The sequence below is a fragment of the Neomonachus schauinslandi genome, chromosome 12 (genome assembly GCF_002201575.2).
Source record: "Neomonachus schauinslandi chromosome 12, ASM220157v2, whole genome shotgun sequence".
Taxonomy (NCBI): Eukaryota; Metazoa; Chordata; class Mammalia; order Carnivora; family Phocidae; genus Neomonachus; species Neomonachus schauinslandi.
The window spans coordinates 34,879,430-34,897,766 of NC_058414.1; the positions used below are offsets into that span (position 1 = coordinate 34,879,430).

Below are 18,337 nucleotides of genomic sequence, written 5' to 3' on the forward strand. Positions count from 1 at the left end.
GGAAGTAGCAGAAATAATAGCTTCAATATGTATTGTTTCATCTGTTACTATTACTGTTATTTATACTTCAGGAGCAAGCCATTGATAGAGAACATGAGAGAGATGTATTCCAACAGGAAATACAGAAACTAGAACAGCAACTTAAGGTTATACCTCGATTCCAGCCTATCAATGAACATCAAACTAGAGAGGTAAGAACTTTAGTGATGTTGTCTGCCTTACAATAATTTGTATATTATGTGTAAAATAAGATATGTATTGTGAAGAACTTAAAGGGAATTCTTTCTGTCATATATAAATCTTCAAAACCAGAAAATCAACTATTGCTTCAGTGTGAAAGGTTCTTGAAACTCTAAAAATTGTTTGCATTGAAATTTATCTTCTAGTATTACCCAATTAAATAAACTTCTCTGCTTATTTTTCTATGCCCATTCCCTAGATCAAAAGAATTGTCTGTATTCACTCTTTACTTCCGCATCTTGCATTCTTTTCTCAATCCCCTGCAATGAAGTTCCAACCCCTCTGTCTCAGTGGGATTTTATATCCTCTGTTTCATTGAAATGATTCTTGTGAAGGTTATCAGCCTCATGGCTATGTCCAATAATCATCTCTGTCTTCATCATACACAGCCATTCAGAGGCTTTCATTTTAGCCCTCTTCCTTAAACACTTTAGCTTCTGTGACATACCTACTTCATTGGTCTCTTTCTCTAATCTTTGTTTCTCAACCCAAATAAATGATGGAGTACCCTAAGACTTAGTCTTGGGCCCCCTTCTTCTTTCCTGTCCATATTCTCTTCCCAGGTAGTTACATGTAAAGGACTGTGCATTTATACCTCCAGCTCTGACATCTCTTTTGAACTCTGGATTTGAATATTCAGATGCTCACTATATCTCCATTTATGTGTCTCAAAATTAACATGTTCAAAAGAGAGCTCTTGATTCGTGACTAGCCCCCACCAGAGAAGGACAAGAATAAAACATGTTCCTTCTTCATTTCAGTAAATATTGTACCATCTTCACCTTCTTCATTGCGAGGACATAGCCTTCATCCTTGATTCCACTCTTTTTCCCAACCCCTACTTCCAGCCCATTGGTGAGTCAGGCTGCACTACATCTTCCATCTTACTGTTCTTTCCATTTTTATTCATCTCCTTAAATCCTAGCTGTCACTGTTTGGCTGGATAATTTTGGTAGCCTCATTACCGCTCTCCCTACTTCTACTTTTTCATCCCAATTGTCCATTTCCTCATCTAGAAACCTAGAACTCTAAAATGAATGCTACATGAATGAGGGAAGACTTACTATATAAATTGCTAATGATGGCTTGTATGGTTATAAAGAGATCGAGCTTGCCATTAGGCCATCCTAGTTTGAATCATGGCTGTATGATTTACCAGGTGTATGACAATGGCTAAGTCACTTTTTTAAAACTTCTAAAATTTGATTACTCCCTTCTAAAATAGAAATTGTAATAGAACCCACTTCATAGGAGTATTGGCCTACTACATAGTGAAGACATAAAATTGTTTTCAGAAATAATAGTAGTTAAATTTTTTTAAAAAACTTATTTTATTTCTATACAATTTACAAGATTTCATTTCTCTTCAAAGAATTCCAAAGAAGCATAAAATGTCTATAAACTCATAGTAAAATGTTATTTACATTCTCATTGAAGTAATGTGATACAGAATAGCCTTATCTACTAGAGCAGTAGAAAAGTTATCAATCCCCACAGAGTTTGTAGTTACTGGTCTTATTCCTAACATATTTTCAGCTTTTGAAAAATAGATGTGTTTGTTGAAACTCAAAAGAATATTTAAGCTTTAGAACTTCTTGTCATTTCCTATTATTTGGTTTCTTGTATTTGAAAACTGACCTGCCTCGTTCATGAAACTTTAAGAAACTAACAAGGATGATTTTCTCCTGGAACAATGTGATCTATTTGTTCTGTCCTTACCTTGCCAAATCTGATTCCCCAGATTCTGATTTTCTCAAGATCAAAACAGTCTAACTGTAACATTACTATTTTGCTGCTTTGTTGTCTTCCTTTTATTTATTTATTTATTTTTTGTTTAATTTTATTTTATTATGTTAGTCACCATACAATACATCATTAGTTTTTGATGTAGTGATCCACGATTTCTTCCTTGACTGTACTTCCAAATCTTAGTGCACCCATTACTATCAAAGTTTCTCCTCAATGGCTTTGTTACTGTCATCCTTGAACATGTAATTATAGGTAAGTTTGCATTTGTTTTAATGTTTTGCAGAATAAGTATCATTTTGGATCATTTCCTTAAAATATCTCATTGAAATAAGCTAGGATTCCTTTTTTTTCTTACCATCACACTTCCTTTTTCTCTCCTCACTTGATGAGAATGATTTTCATAAGCTATCTTATTAATGCTTCCTGAATTCTTCCATCACAGAGCCATTCTCTTGAATAGACCCCACATGTCAGAATTACTTAGGGAAACTTTCAGGGTGCACAGATCCCTCTTATCACTTCACATTCTCCTTTCTCTTCTGCGCTGCTGAAACGTATAGGCTGAAAAAGCTTTCTAAGTGACTGTATTAAAGCTCTCCCATCTCTGTGATGTTTAGAACCATTGCATTATTATATGTATCAATTCTAACCATTTTTGGTAAGAAAAATAGAATCCATGAAAGATTTTTTAAGGTTATCTTATCTCACATAAGAGTGTAAGTCAATATTCTGCAAACGTGTCATTTTTATTAGGTTTTAGTGTGGTTGTACCATTAGAGCTTATACTTCAACATGATTCAAAAATGTAATTTTTTTTCTCCTCCTAGCTGGGGAAAGTCTTCATTTTAAGAGAAATAACTTTTTGTAAAGGATTGATGAAAGCAGTATTATTTTCTGTTTTGTTGTACTGCTTTGTTTTGTGAACTCAGAAAATGTCACTATAGTTGGAGACGATCATTGCTATCCTTGTCAAAAATAAAATTAGCATCTGAAAATACTTTTTGAAATGAGGATAGCTAGGTTATTATTAGCTTGTTGAAATTTTTTTAAGTTACAGTTTTTGCTTATTATATTTCCAGGTTGAACAGTTAACAAATCATCTGAAAGAAAAAACAGACAAGTGCAGTGAGCTTTTGCTGTCTAAAGAGCAGCTTCAGAGGGATATCCAAGAACGGAACGAAGAAATTGAGAAATTGGAGTTCAGAGTAAGGGAACTGGAGCAAGCCTTACTCATTAGTGCAGACACTTTTCAAAAGGTGTGGCATTTTCTTTAGGTTAATTTTATCAAGTGTTTTATTGCAAATTACTCTTAGTTACATGAACATCTGTTCCTTTACATAAAAAATTGCTGTTGACTTTTTGTTGATATTACAAAATATAAATATACCTTTATGTCTTCAATGACATCATAACTGTATGTTTATTCTTATCTCCAGCTGTTACTTGCATACCTTAGTCTTGAGAAAGGAAGATTAGCTAAACCAGAAGAATTAATGATCCTTTTAACAGTCAGTAAGGTTGTGATTGTAAAATAATAGCCAAGTGTGAAAAAGCTGTGGATACCAGGTGAGGCTGATGCTTTATCCCAGACTAAGAAGAAATGAAGTCTATTCCCATTATAGTGCAGAAAGCAAGAATGAATCAAAGAAGAAGAGCAGGATAAAGAAGGTTAGGAAGGGAGCAGTTCAGGGGATAGCCTCCGTTTTATCTGAGGAATGAATTTTAAGAATGTCAAACATTCCTATTTGAATTTGTATAAAAATGCATTCAAAACTGAGTGTAACTTTGATTATTCACTCATGTAGATTATCAGCTGCTAACTGGAGAAATGAAAGAAATGAAAGTGCTACTTCTCTAATTAAAATGAATTATCAGGAATTAATGTCTGAATTTTTGAAAAAATTCTCATATATTTAAAGGTAGAGGACCAAAAACAGTGTGGAGCTATAGAAGCTAAAGCAGAATTGTCCCTAGAAGTACAGTTGCAGGCTGAGCGAGATGCCATAGACCGAAAGGAAAAAGAGGTAAGGGGTTTATTTCTAATGACAAAATGTGGTTTGAAATATTTTAAATAATTTTAAGTAAGTCACCTTGAGAATATCATTTGTATAGAATGGAGTTTATAGTCTAAACCAAAGTTTAGGTGATTTTCTTAGCTCATTGCTTAAGTTGACCTTGAAGACAATAAAGATTTGAACAATTACGCTGGTATGAGGAAGAGTGTTCCAGGTAGAGGAGACAAATGTAAAGGCCTTGACATAGGAAGAAGTTTTAAAGACAAAAAGAAGGTAAATATGAATTGAGTGAAGAGGAGAGTGGAGAGAGAGTATTGAAGTATTGCTTCAAGTATTGCTTTGAAGTATTGCTACTTTGCTGTAGGGTTTGTTTTTTTTTTTGTTTTTTGGGTTTTTTTTTTTTTTTTTAATTTTTTTTGCCCTGGGGGGTTTTTGTTTTTTTTTACAATATACTAAACATGTTCTTAAAACAAAAGATTAACAATGAGGTAATTATATAAAGTTTTCCTGTGTTTTTGTGTTCCCTCCTCAAAAAAAAGAAAATCCACTTTTAATACAGTAATAATTTCCAGTTTTAATTTAAATTAAACTTAATTTAAATCTTGGTCTACTATTTTTCTAAGACATACTGTACTCTGCATTATCTAGCTGTATCAAATCATTTAAAATACTTAAGGTTTTTTAAATTACATTTTTATTTCCATGTAATTTTCTCAGGATATTTAATATATTTTAACAAATATTTATTGAACTTAAAGAGTAAGTAAATGTTAATAAGTACTTTGGAAAATATAAGAATGATTTAGACATCAACTAAAATCCAGCTCAGAAAACTTGTGGCTCAGAAAAAAGCCATCTAGGGTGCCTGGGTGGCTCAGATGGTTAAGCGTCTGCCTTCGGCTCAGGTCATGATCTCAGGGTCCTGGGATCGAGTCCCGCATCGGGCTCCCTGCTCCTTGGGAGCCTGCTTCTCCCTCTGCCTCTCTTTCTCTCTGTCTCTAATGAATAAATAAATAAAATCTTTAAAAAAAAAAAGCCATCTATATAAATGACAAATAGAAATGATCATCTCCATGAGAAGGTTTATTTTCTCGCTATCATATTGTACTGACTAATGTTTATCTAAAAGGTTCTTGATTATTTTGCTTTTTTGGTTTTTCCGCAACAGGCAGGGAACACTTGTTTACTTGTAACCACTTTTATGTGTTTTGAAAAGAATTAACATTTAAAGTACCTTACACTAATAGAGAAATTGCTCTCTAAAAAGATAAACTTTCAAAACTGGACCCCAAAACAATGATAGTTGATTATGGATAGTTGATTAATTTTACTAACTTTATATTTTAATTATTTTCTGAATTTAATATAACATACTGACACCTTAATTTTTTAAAGTAAGTATCCAGTGGCTGTCTACCTTTAACTCAGAAGTTCAGAACTACAAAGAGACTGGTCAGCCAGCTTCTGTCAGCCAACTCCCAGTGTTTATAGATAAGATAGAGCCAGACATGTTGAGTGAGTAAAGGGTTAAAATGATAACTCATCCTAGTCTACCTAGTTTTTAATAACAGTGACAAGTACTCTGTCAGAACCCACTCATCTGTAACTGAAGACTGAAAAAGAGGAACATAGAATTAAAAGCTATCTTTTAATGAAAATAACTTCTTTTTTTTAATGAAAATAACTTCTTATGCATTCTCTCCTGCACTAGGCAAATGTTTTCAGATATCTGATGGAGTATAAACATAAGATGTCTATATGTGTCATTATATTTTGAGATACTTTCTAATACTCTGATAGCCTTAATCTGTGCAAAACTTTTTTTAAGTTTATTGTAGGCTGAGAAATGCAGAATGAATAGAAAGAGAAGAAACTTTAAAGATAGGAGTTTTAGGGTGATTAAGAGAAGGGGAATAATGTGGAGAGAAATAGAAGGAAGAATTTCTTTAAGAAAAAGATGCCTTGGGGCGCCTGGGTGGCTCAGTCGTTAAGCGCCTGCCTTCAGCTCAGGTCATGATCCCGGGGTCCTGGGATCGAGCCCCGCATCAGGCTCCCTGCTCAGCGGGAAGCCTGCTTCTCCCTCTTCCACTCCCCCTGCTTGTGTTCCTGCTATCGCTATCTCTGTCTCTGTCAAATAAATAAATAAAATCTTTAAAAAAAGAGAAAAAGATGCCTTCAATAGGTTTTAACTCTCTATAGAGCTAATGAAATCTAGCTTATAGATGGCAGTAATAAATGGTAGTAGTTACCTTTGTGGAGGTCTGTGCTAGAAAGTGGTATTTTAAAAACCTAATGTCATTAATCCTTAAAGTTTCCCTAAGGATAGGCTCTAGTGTTACCTCCATTTTACAGATGAGTAAACTGAGTCTTAAGAGAGGTTAAATAACTTGTTCATGGTCACACAGTAAGTGGTTGAGCAAGCATTCCTCCTAGATTTCTCTGATTCTGGAGTCCTGTAATGCTGTACTGCCAAAGAATTGGGGAATATTTTGCCTTGTTGGTGAGAAGTATTAAAGACTGTCACTCAACATTTATTGAGATCTTAACACATGTTGACTACCACTATCCAGTTGTAAAACCAGCAGCAGATTTCAAAGAATCTAATGTCTAACCAAGAAGACATATACACATTTGAAAGAGATAAAAAAGATAAAAGAAAACACAAATAGTTGCAAATTAATATAATCCAGTCTAGATAACATATGGTAGCTAAATTAAACAAGATTAAAACAAAGAGCCACTATTCTATTTTAAAACTTTAAGAATATTCTTGTGGTTTTGGTTGTTGTAGACTCAGTAATAGGACAGCCTGGGACTGAAATTGGAGTCTGGCTGAATAGGAGGAAAGAATCCTACAGTGTCATCTTTGGGAATTGAAGTCTCTGTTGTGAGGACTCAAATTCAGCTTCTTATAACAGAAATGTTAGTGCTTTGGGCCAGTGCTTCTCAGACTTTAACGTGCACATGAATCCCCTGGGGATCTTGTTAAAAAGAAGATTCACATTCAGTAGATCCGGCGTGGGGCTTCGGAGTCTGTGCATCTAACGTGTTCCCAGATGATGCCAGTTCTGCTGCTCTAGGGACAGCACTTTGAATAGCAAGGCTTTAGGTCACATTGAGAATTTGACCATTAAACTCCTGTATCAAGAAAGTAAAAACAAATAAACGAAAAAACAGAACAAACTGGTGGTTGCCAGAGAGGAGGTGGGTTGTGGGGGGAGGGTGAAGAGGATTAAGATGTACCCAAAAAAACAAATAGCATTTGAGGTAGAGCATCAATTTTGAACCTAAATGTCTACATATGTACTGAAGTAATACCTTTCATCAAAAGTAGCTGTGAAAGATAGGGATAGGTATAAATACTACTGTATTAGATAACTTTGAAGAAGATAAAATCACCGCAGTTTTCAGCAAACCAACCTGATAATTATATATGAACAACTACTATGTGTATTTAAGGTGTGTCTACTAAATTTAATACCAGTGTACAGAAAATAATTTAAGTGTAAGTTTTGGACATTACTTATTATAAGCAGGATAAATGATAGTTAAAAATGTGAGGCTCCAGGGGTGCTTGGGTGGCTCAGTCGGTTAAGCATCCGGCTCTTGATTTAGGCTCAGGTCATAATCTCAGGGTCATGGGATCGAGCCCCACGTTGTCGGTCTCCTCACTCAGCAGGGATACTGTTGGAGATTCTTTCTCTCCCGCTCCCTCTGCCCTTCCCCGTCACTTGCTTGCTCACTCTCTCTCAAATAAATAAAATCTTACCAAAAAAAATGTAAGGCTCCAAAGATAAACTCCTCACCACATACATACTAGCCTTGTGACCTCAGGACAAGGTACTTTGTTCTCAGTGACTCCCTCATCTCCAAAATGGGGATAATCCAAGTAAAGATCTCATAAGGTTGTTACATACAGAGTTTTAAAAAAATAATACATATAAAGCACCTTATGCAATACCTAGCAATAAATTGTCTATAAATGATGGCTACTATTACTAGTATCAGTACTATTTCTGTTAAGGGGCTTTGCCTTGCTAGTGCTAAGATACAATTCTGATTACATGTCTGGGTGTAAGCAGCATATGGTTCCTTTCAAGTTCTAAGGTAATAAATGATTTATAGGCTGCCCTCTGAGCCAGCTGCTACTGAATAATGTTGCTCCTGCATTTTAGGTTGCTTTTAATGCAGCAGTTTTGATCATCAGATAAGTACACATTTGGAAATCCATTCAGCATTGAGCTAAATGACTATTCCTTAATCAAGCCCAACTTTTAAAGTATAATGATAACTAGCTCTTGAAACTCGGCATTAATTTCAGTCTCTATATAACTATTACAGAGTAATTGCTTTATCATTAACAGCAATCTGTGCTCAGAAAAGAGCTAAATTTCTATTGTCCTACACATAGGTGGTCTCTAATTTTATCCTAAAATGGTATTAATAACTTGCTGTTTAAGTTTCTGTATTTCAGACCTAAGGATCTCACAGTCTTAGTGTCTATCTCTCCTTTCTTCTACTTAAACGAGGCACATACAGCCAAACCTTTCATTAGGTTAAGTATTAGTACGGACTAATTTGAGCTAGTCTCACTTGGTAGCCAAAACAACTGACTTAATTTTGCAGCTTTCTTGAACCTTTTGATAGCAACTAAATTTAACATGAAATAAGATTTAAAATGTGGACTCTTTCCCTTCCTCCCTTGACTTTTTTCTGCTTTGTCAGAGAATATTTTAGGTAAGAAATGGCCCCTTGAATCCCTTCTCTGAAGGTCTTCTCTTTGCTTTGAGTAGAATGATTTAAGGGTGATCAGTTTGAAAATACCTAGAAACCACACAGTTATACCTGGCTTAGAGAAACCCCTTTATTCTCATGGCTCATATGTCTTAAGTATATATGTTTTATACAGCTAATTTAGTACTTTGCATTCTCTCTTGACAAACATTTGTATAAACAGGTATTTTTTTTTCTCTTTCCTTTTGATAATTTTGGTATCAAAGATTACAAACTTAGAAGAACAGTTAGAGCAGTTTAGAGAGGAACTGGAAAATAAGAATGAAGAAGTTCAGCAACTACATATGCAATTAGAAATACAGAAAAAGGAATCTACTACCCGCCTCCAAGAACTTGAACAAGAAAACAAATTATTTAAGGTAATTAATTAAGAAAAACTTTGCCTATAAATAATTCATAATTTTTGTCTTAGTATCAAGCATTTGCTGAGTCTAGCTGCTGAATAATACTTAACAGAGGAACATTAGCTGCAAATGGGTTTGCAAGGAACTTATTTTTAACCCAACATAAACATTTGAATTCATCATGAATGAAAAATTTTTGAGAACTTTTATCAAAATATTTTAAGAATTATTGACTTATAATTACTGTATGATAGCTCATTTTGTTTATTTGTACATTTTGGGCACTTTATCTTTTATAACACTTAATTGAAAGAATATTCAGAAAATTACATGTAATGATCTATCCAACTGGATGGTTATTTTTGTCCCTAGGATGAAATGGAGAAACTGGGATTTGCCATAAAGGAATCTGATGCTATCTCTACTCAGGACCAACATGGGTTGTTTGGAAAATTTGCTCAAATAATGCAGGAAAAAGAAATAGAAATTGACCGATTAAATGAGCAAATTACAAAACTTCAGCATCAACTTGAAATTACAACAGATAATAAGGTACACCAGTTTAAAATTATTACATGAAATAAGCTAGAATTTTAAAGGGCAAATGGTTATTTTTCAGCTTCTCTTTGAGTATAAAAACTGAATAAACCTTAATTCTCTTTTACCCATTAATTTTAATTTATTAAGACACATTGGCTTGGGGCGCCTGGGTGGCTCAGTCATTGGGCGTCTGCCTTCAGCTCAGGTCACGGTCCCAGGGTCCTGGGATCGAGTCCCACATCGGGCTCCCTGCTCAGTGGGAAGCCTGCTTCTCCCTCTCCCGCTCCCCCTGCTTGTGTTCCTGCTCTCACTGTGTCTCTCTCTCTCTGTGAAATAAATAAAATCTTCGAAAAAAAAAAAAAGACACATTGGCTTGTGGCACCTGGGTGTCTCAGTCAGTTAAACATCTGCCTTCGGCTCAGGTCATGATCCCAGGGTCCTGGGATCGAGCCCTGCTGCTTCTCCCTCCCCCTGCTCTTGTGTGCTTGCGCACACTCTCTCTCTGTCTCTCCCTCTCAAATAAATTTTAAAAATCTTAAAAAAAAAAAGAAGAAGACACATAGGCTTACCAAGCTATGTATATTTTTTATTCCCTCCTAATATTGTCAAAGATTTTTGATGTTTTCCAGAGAATCTCTTGTGACTCAGATTTCACCATATCATTCTAACCAAATCTCTTAAAAATTCTTCTATTTGATATGAATTGAATAAGATAATAACACTGTTGTGGACCATTTTTATTTTAATACTTAATCCTTTTCAATTAGAATGTATTGATATTGACTATTTTACTTATGGGAAATCAGCTGCTAATGTGTACATCACTTTATATTTAACAGAACTTTCTTTTTTTAAATTTTATTATGTTATGTTAATCAACATACATTACCATCATTAGTTTCTGATGTAGTGTTCCATGATTCATTGTTTGTGTATAACACCCAGTGCTCCATTCAGTACATGCCCTCTTTAATACGCATCACCAGAACTTTCTGAACAAAGTTAGAAGTAAGGTCCTTATTTGATATGATGGGGACTATTGGTCTATATTAAAATTAATCTAACATGTCTGAGAAGTATATTATTTGTGTGTGTGAGATCAACCCTTTTGAGATCCTGCCCTTAAAATAAAAAATAAAATTCCCAAAATGTAAATACATATTTATTATGTCTGTTACTTGTTTTCATTAACAGGTTATTGAAGAAAAAAATGAACTGATAAGGGATCTTGAAACCCAAATAGAATGTTTGATGAGTGATCAAGAACGTGTGAAGAAAAATAGGGAAGAAGAAATTGAACAGCTCAATGAAGTGATTGAAAAACTTCAACAGGAATTGGCAAATATTGAACAGAAGACATCAGTGGATGCTGTCTCTTTCCCAGAAGAAGCAGATAGTTTAAAACATCAGTTGGATATGGTAATAGCTGAAAAACTGGCTTTGGAACAGCAAGTAGAAACCACTAACGAAGAAATGGCTTTTACGAAAAATGTCCTTGAAGAAACCAATTTAAAAATGAACCAGCTAACACAAGAATTACGCAGCTTAAAGAGAGAACGTGAAAATATGGAAAAAATCCAAAGTGCACCAGAGAAAAGCGTTAATACGGACAGAGATGACCTGAGCAAAACCAAACCTGAACTGAAAGTTCACCTTACTGAGAATGCCCTTAAACCCCTAGAAAATCAAACTTACCTCACATCTTTTGAAGAAAACAGCAGAAGTTCCATAAGCAGTTTGGAAACAAAGGTGCTACAACTTGAGGGCACTGTGAGTGCAAAGGACTTGGAACTCACCCAGTGTTACAAACAAATAAAGGACATGCAAGAGCAAGGCCAGTCTGAAACAGAAATGCTTAAACGGAAGATTGTAAACCTACAAAATATACTTGAAGAAAAAGTTGCTGCTGCTCTTGTGAGTCAAGTCCAACTTGAAGCAGTTAAGGAATATGCAAAATTCTGTCAAGATGAACAAGCAGTTTCATCAGAACTTGAAAGAACAAATGTACAGAACTTAAATCCAGTAACAGACAAGGAGATGGAACCAGATGTATTAGCATTAACCTTGAGAATATCAGAATTAGAGAGCCAGGTGGTTGAAATGCAGACTAGTTTGATTTTAGAAAAAGAGCAGGTAGAAATTGTGGAGAAAAATGCTTTGGAAAAAGAAAAGAAGCTACTAGAACTACAGAAGTTACTGGAGGAGGAGAAAAACCAGGGAGGTAAAGAAAGGAAAAGAAGCCCTGAAGGAGATTTTGAAGTTCTCAAGGTTAGGTTGTTTTTTTTGTTTTTTTTTTTTCCACTTAAATGCCGTAAGGAATTCTCTTTTTCTTTGTTCCTTAAGCTGATTACTAATTTACTAAATTAAACATGGTGTTCTTTATATCTAGCAATTCATATATAGAGGGTTTTTATAAAAATACTACTTTTCTGTAGTCATATTATTATCACTAAAATAATGTGGTCTTTGAATCGTGTTATTTATTTTTTAAGATTTTATTTATTTATTTATTTATTTGAGAGAGAGGGAGAGAAACAGCATGAGAGGGGAGAGGGTCAGAGGGAGAAGCAGGCTCCCCGCTGACCCGGGAGCCCGATGTGGGACTCAATCCCAGGACTCCGGGATCATGACCTGAGCCAAAAGCAGTAGCTTAACCAACAGAGCCACCGAGGCACCCTGAATTGTGTTATTTATTTCACTAGCATACTCATTAAGTAGAGCAATCAGAAGGAAGTTAGAGATGTTAAGTTTAGCAAATGTCCTTTGGAACTTGTATGGGTTTTTTTCCTGTTCTATCTAACATGCGTGTTATTTAAGCATTCCTTTTAAGTAATAGAAAATATCAAAATATATTAGTATTCTACCGAAGTAACATATCAGTGATAAGTCATTAGCTTTTGCAGATTTTATACCTGATAACGGATTCTTTCCTTTCTTAGAAATAATTTGTATTTTACCCTCATAAGTCTACTTATGTAAAGATCTGAAATGGCATTTATTTCTTAGCATAGGGCAGAGATAGAAGGACTTTAATTTTCAAATTCTCCCTTTATATATTTATAATTTTGAGTATTAATGTACAGTCTTACCTGAATACTAGGCAATTAACTAACATTATCAAGATTCTATAAATATGTAATTTGCTTTATAAAGTATGATTCTTTCCATTTAATAGGCTTTTTTCTCCTAGCTACCCAGAAGTATAAATTCCTGTAGTCATATTAAAATATTAACATGACTTTCTATGTATTTAAAACTTGTAAGAAATATCTTAGTAAGACTTGGCATTTTTTGAGGAAAGTGATATAAATAACAGTCTTTTCACTAATAATTTATAATATTTATAAATTTATAAATATTTAGGATATATACTAACATGATGTATCTTTCATTCCCAGAAAATCTTTTTTTTTACTGTCTCAAGAACATAAAATGATAGTTCCTAAAAAAGTTTTCCTATTTGTTGAAAGAACATGAATCATTTCTACACCCTTTTATCTGATAAGCAGTCATTCCAGAAAAAGCTTCATAAGAATGTATAAGTGCTTTGAACTTGGCTGTATTTTTTTGAAAATAATGTGTTTTTAAATGTTTTCCACTGCCGTTCAGACAAGTACTAAGCCTGTTCATACCAGTGAAGAAAGTGGATTTTTTTGTCAACTTGAGGCTCTTAGAGCTGAATCATCAGCTATCAAAGAAGAACTTGCCAGTTATAAAGAGAAAGCAGAAAAGCTTCAAGAAGAGCTTTTGGTAAAATAAGTAACATTCCTCCTATTTCACTTATTTATACATATCTTAATTTCATTTCAAAGTATATTCTCTTCTATAAAAACAAACCAAAAAGCTGGAAAAAAAAATTTGTGGCTTTGATGAAAAGTTAATATAAATTTCTTTACTAGCATGTTCTTGCTTAGTTTTCTTTGAATCTTTTATAGAAAGATGCTTTTAGTCTCTAGTCTGTTAATGAACAAGGAGAAAGACAGATGTTAAAGAGAACTCTATATCCCATGAATACCAAAAGAGGCTGATAAAATAATTTCACTTCTATGGTAATCTGTGACTATACATATATACAAATATATATGGAATCTATGAGTGTTTCTGAAATATATTTCCTATTATTCTGAGGAAAATGAACATATTAGCATGCATATTCTCTCCTCTCTACCCTAAATTCTATATTTAATATTTTAATTGAATGTTCTACTGTTCTCTTCATTATATTCTAGGTAAAAGAAACAAATATGGCATCTCTCCAGAAAGATTTAAGCCAAGTTAGGAATCAGCTCACGGAAGCAAAAGAGAAATTATCCTCCTTCTTAGAAAAAGAAGATAAGACTGAGGTACAGGAAAACAGAAAAGTGTGCATATTAGAGCCACTTCCCACTAAAGTGGGTAAAAGTCTGGCATCCCAGACAGAGGGGACTCTCAAGGTCAATAGCAGCAGTCAGACTCCACAAGTTTTTGTTAGAAATGCAGGAATCCAAATTGATTTACAGAGTGAGTGTTCCTCAGAAGAAGTCACTGAAATAATCAGTCAGTTTACTGAAAAAGTTGAGCAGATGCAAGAACTACATGCTGCTGAAATTTTGGATATGGAATCCAGACATATTTCAGAAACTGAAACTTTAAAGAGGGAGCATTATGTTGCTGTTCAGTTACTGACGGAGGAATGTGGTACCTTGAAGGCAGTGATACAGTGTCTGAGATCTAAAGAGGTACTTGGTTTTCATAATATGTGTTTTTTTGATGTTGTGTTTTTTCCCCCAAATTCTTTGTTTTTAACAGAAAAAGAAATTTGGGTAGTCTCTTCCTTATGATAAAATTGCAGTTTTAAATCTTTCCATTGTGTAGTCAGATAATGACTTTCCACAAAGTTCCTCTGCAGATTTGGAACACTATATTATTCCTTAACTCATGAATGTCTTTTTATGGTAATATCCATTAGGAAAAAAATTGAAGAGTTTTAAACCATGGATAGTTCCATTTATTGTAAAACGTGTGGCAGATTTAATTGAGTTTCTCATTTGTTTTTTGACAGCATTATAAAAGAACAAAACTATTCATTGGGCCCTATTTTTATTTTTATTAAGGCAAAAAATGTTATGTATTCTTTTGTTTTCTCTAATTAGGGATCCTCAGTTCCTGAATTAACGCATTCTGATGCTTACCAAACTAGAGAAATATGTTCCAGTGGTAAGTTATATAAATTTCTGACCTTTTTGTAGTACTTACTTAAAAAGTATTTGTTTCTTTTTAGTAGTCAGTGGTGATTTTCTTTATTTTAGATTCTGGATCAGACTGGGGTCAAGGAATTTATCTTACACAAAGTCAGGGGTTTGACACAGCATCAGAAGACCGAGGAGATGAAGGGGAAGGTTCAACAGATTCATTTCCAAAGAAAATAAAGGTACTGAAAGACAAAATATCTTTTAGTGAAACTTAGCCAGTGTGGTTTCTATATTGAACACAGCAGTTTATTAGAACTTACGTAGTAAGATTCTCTCTGAGGAGAATCTTACATAGCAAGAAGGAATCTTGGGGATCTGTTTAGTGTTATTCCTGTATTTTGCAGATAATAAAGTACAATATATTTAATAATTTTTTGTCTAAAGATTTTTAAAAATAGTTTTTATTCCTGGTATTTTTGAGTGCTAAAATTATTAAAGCAATCTCAAGAACTAGAATTTATCTCTTATTTTTTTGGCCAAATTTGTGGTTAATCATTAAATCCAAGAAGAGCCCATTAGATAAATAGAAGGAACTTATAGGTGAGAGCTACACAGAGTCATAGACTGTCTTCTGGATTGGCTTACCCCTCCGTAAGAAGGCAGCCAGTAATGGTAGCCTGGTGTTTTCTTCTTGCAGTGGCTCTTCTACGTCCATCTAGCTAGATATAGATAGCTACCTTACTTAAAATTTGTTTCTTTGTATGTCTGTCTTTGAAGAAGTTGTCAGAATTCTGGCCTTTGGGTTTTCATTTCTAGGGATTACTGAGAGCTGTCCATAATGAAGGCATGCAGGTGCTTTCCCTCACTGAGTCTCCCTATAGTGATGGAGAGGACCATTCTGTTCAGCAAGTGTCAGAATCTTGGCTAGAAGAAAGAAGAGCTTATCTCAGTACAATCTCATCTCTTAAGGATTTAATTACCAAAATGCAAGTGCAAAGAGATGCCGAGGTACTCAATATTGTGCATCTTAATAGTTTTATATAATTTTTATTAATAGTAAGGCACTTTACAGATTCAGTTGTCTTTTATGATGTAATTACACATGAATTACTATGTATCATTTAAATGCAACAAGCCACACACTTGAAAGCAAATCCATACTTTACTTTTGGGTTCTACTATTCATTTTGGTTGGTAGGTAAATACCATTTTTAGAATTTTTTAAAACATGCTTATTTGAAAACTAACTTTTGTTTTTTTATACTCTGCTAGGTTTATGATGGTTCCCAGTCTCGTGAGAGCCCCCCAGACTGGCGAGGTGAACTCCTGCTTGCTCTTCAGCAAGTTTTCTTAAAGGAGCGCAGTGTTTTACTAGCTGCATTTCAGACTGAGCTGACAGCTCTAGGTACTAGAGATGCAGTTGGATTATTAAACTGTTTGGAACAGAGAATACAAGAACAGGTATCAAAATAAAACTTTGAAACAAAGAATGCTTTTTAATAGTAATAAGCAAGTGAGTTATTGATTACTTTTGGAGAAGGTCTGAAAGTTAAAATTTTAACAGGAGCCACTAAGAATATTAGAAGAAAATTATTACCTTAAATGTTTTATCTTATGTTAGAAAATAAGCAGGACTGAAAATTAAGGAGCTATTCATCCAACTTAGGAAGTTAGAAAAGAGAAACAGAGTAAGCCCAAAGAAAGTAGAAGTAAGCTATGGTCAGTTTTTGTTGTCTGCCATAGTTAGATTCTGTGAAGTTGCTGTGGATGCTGAGCCACTGCTACTAGGGAAAATACACGGGTAGGTTCCTGTGAACCCCTGGTTATGACATTTGTCAACCAATCAATACATAATTCTGTTTTGTATGTGTTTGTTTAAAGATACCTTTTTTACTAGGTATTTCTGATTCATTAACGTTGAACTCATGGCCAAGAGTACTATGTAACTCACACCTAAATGAAATTTATCACATATGGTCTCTGCATAAAATACAGCCTTCTTGTGATGAGTAACACTAGGTAGTTCTTCATCTCTGTGCTTAGGGACCATTCTAAACAGCAAAGTCACCAATAAAGAGCATAAAAGTGCAAAAAAACACAGCACTGAATAGATGGCAAAAAGGAGACCGTTTGTAGTATAAGAGATGAAAGAAAACAGCAGAACGGCACCTAGTTCCACTTCAGCTGCTACACTCAGCTGGCAGCTTAAGTATTTTGCCCCTCTTGGCATGTTTACAAATGACTGTCAGAGCACCTCAAGTGTTGATTTGGGGTTACACATAAATTTTAGTGAATAGGCAGATTTGTAGGTACGCAATCCACAATTAATGAAGTTCAACTGTAATAAAGAAAAATGAAGTTAGTGAAATGTGGTGTGTTGGTACAACAGAGAAGATAAAAACATAACAGTTTCTTCTTTGAAAGGATAAACTTTTCTGGAGAATCGGTTAAGGAAAAAGGTAAAGCACATTTTTATAAAAGTTAGGAATGAAAATGGGATCATAACTGAAGATAACAGATATAAAATAATAGAATATTATGAATAATTTTATATAAATTCAAAAACTTGGGTGAAATGGACAGATTTCTAGAAAAATAATCACTTCTCCAAATTCATTCAGGAAGAAATAGAAAACCTGAAAAGTCCTATAACTAGTAAAAAAAAAAAGAAAAGAAAAGAAAAATCAAATTCATAGTTAAAAGACTACTAACAACACTTAGTGCCCAGATCTTCATTTTTAACTACATTCTCCATTAAAGGGAGCTAGGACTCCTTAGAGAAATGGTTGATTCCTGGGCTGGAGCAGAGGGACATACAAGATGAACCTGGAATATCTTGTTTTGCTGACAAAGACTTGCTCAGAGAATGAAAGGGAGATGTCAAAAGATCACAGAAGCCAACTTGAAGGAGTTCCCAGCATCCACATTTAGGACAATTGGAACATCATACTAAATAATGGTAGTGACAGATTATAAACCAAAGAGTAAAATAAGAACTCATGAATTCATACTAATATAAATAAATGCATAAAAATTCTTTCTTACAATAGAATGCCGGAGAGTAGATAGAAGAAATGATGAAGCTAGATCACCCTTTATTAAGCATTATAGTAATAACTCAAGCAATAACTATATAGTGGAAAACCTTACAGATACCACCTTAGTCAAGTGATCAGAATTAATATCACCAGTAATAGAACAAACTAGATATCATGTACTTCCTGATATGAAGTACACTACCTCACTTTTGTGCGTAACTAAAATCTACGCACAAGCATATATTAGACCAAAACAAATTGAGGCCACTATGTATCTATCAGAATGGCCAAAATAAAAATTAGGGAAATACCAAGTGCTGGTGAGGATGCAGAGAAATTGCATCTCATACATTGCTGATATGAATGTAAAATGGGAGAGTCACTCTGGAAAATGAACTGGCATTTTCTTATAAAGTTAAATATACACTTACCATATGACCTAGTAG

General features: G+C 34.2%; 1 protein-coding gene across 1 annotated transcript in view; it reads left to right on the forward strand.

The window, feature by feature from the left end:
* Positions 1–18,337, forward strand: part of AKAP9 (A-kinase anchoring protein 9) — a 156,716-nt gene that overhangs the window by 113,602 nt on the left and 24,777 nt on the right. The window contains 12 exon segments of the mRNA XM_044920183.1: positions 72–191; positions 3,069–3,245; positions 3,909–4,013; positions 9,005–9,157; positions 9,515–9,694; positions 10,877–11,950; positions 13,292–13,432; positions 13,912–14,400; positions 14,815–14,878; positions 14,971–15,092; positions 15,670–15,861; positions 16,126–16,314. Coding sequence (XP_044776118.1) covers positions 72–191; positions 3,069–3,245; positions 3,909–4,013; positions 9,005–9,157; positions 9,515–9,694; positions 10,877–11,950; positions 13,292–13,432; positions 13,912–14,400; positions 14,815–14,878; positions 14,971–15,092; positions 15,670–15,861; positions 16,126–16,314 — 3,006 coding nt within the window.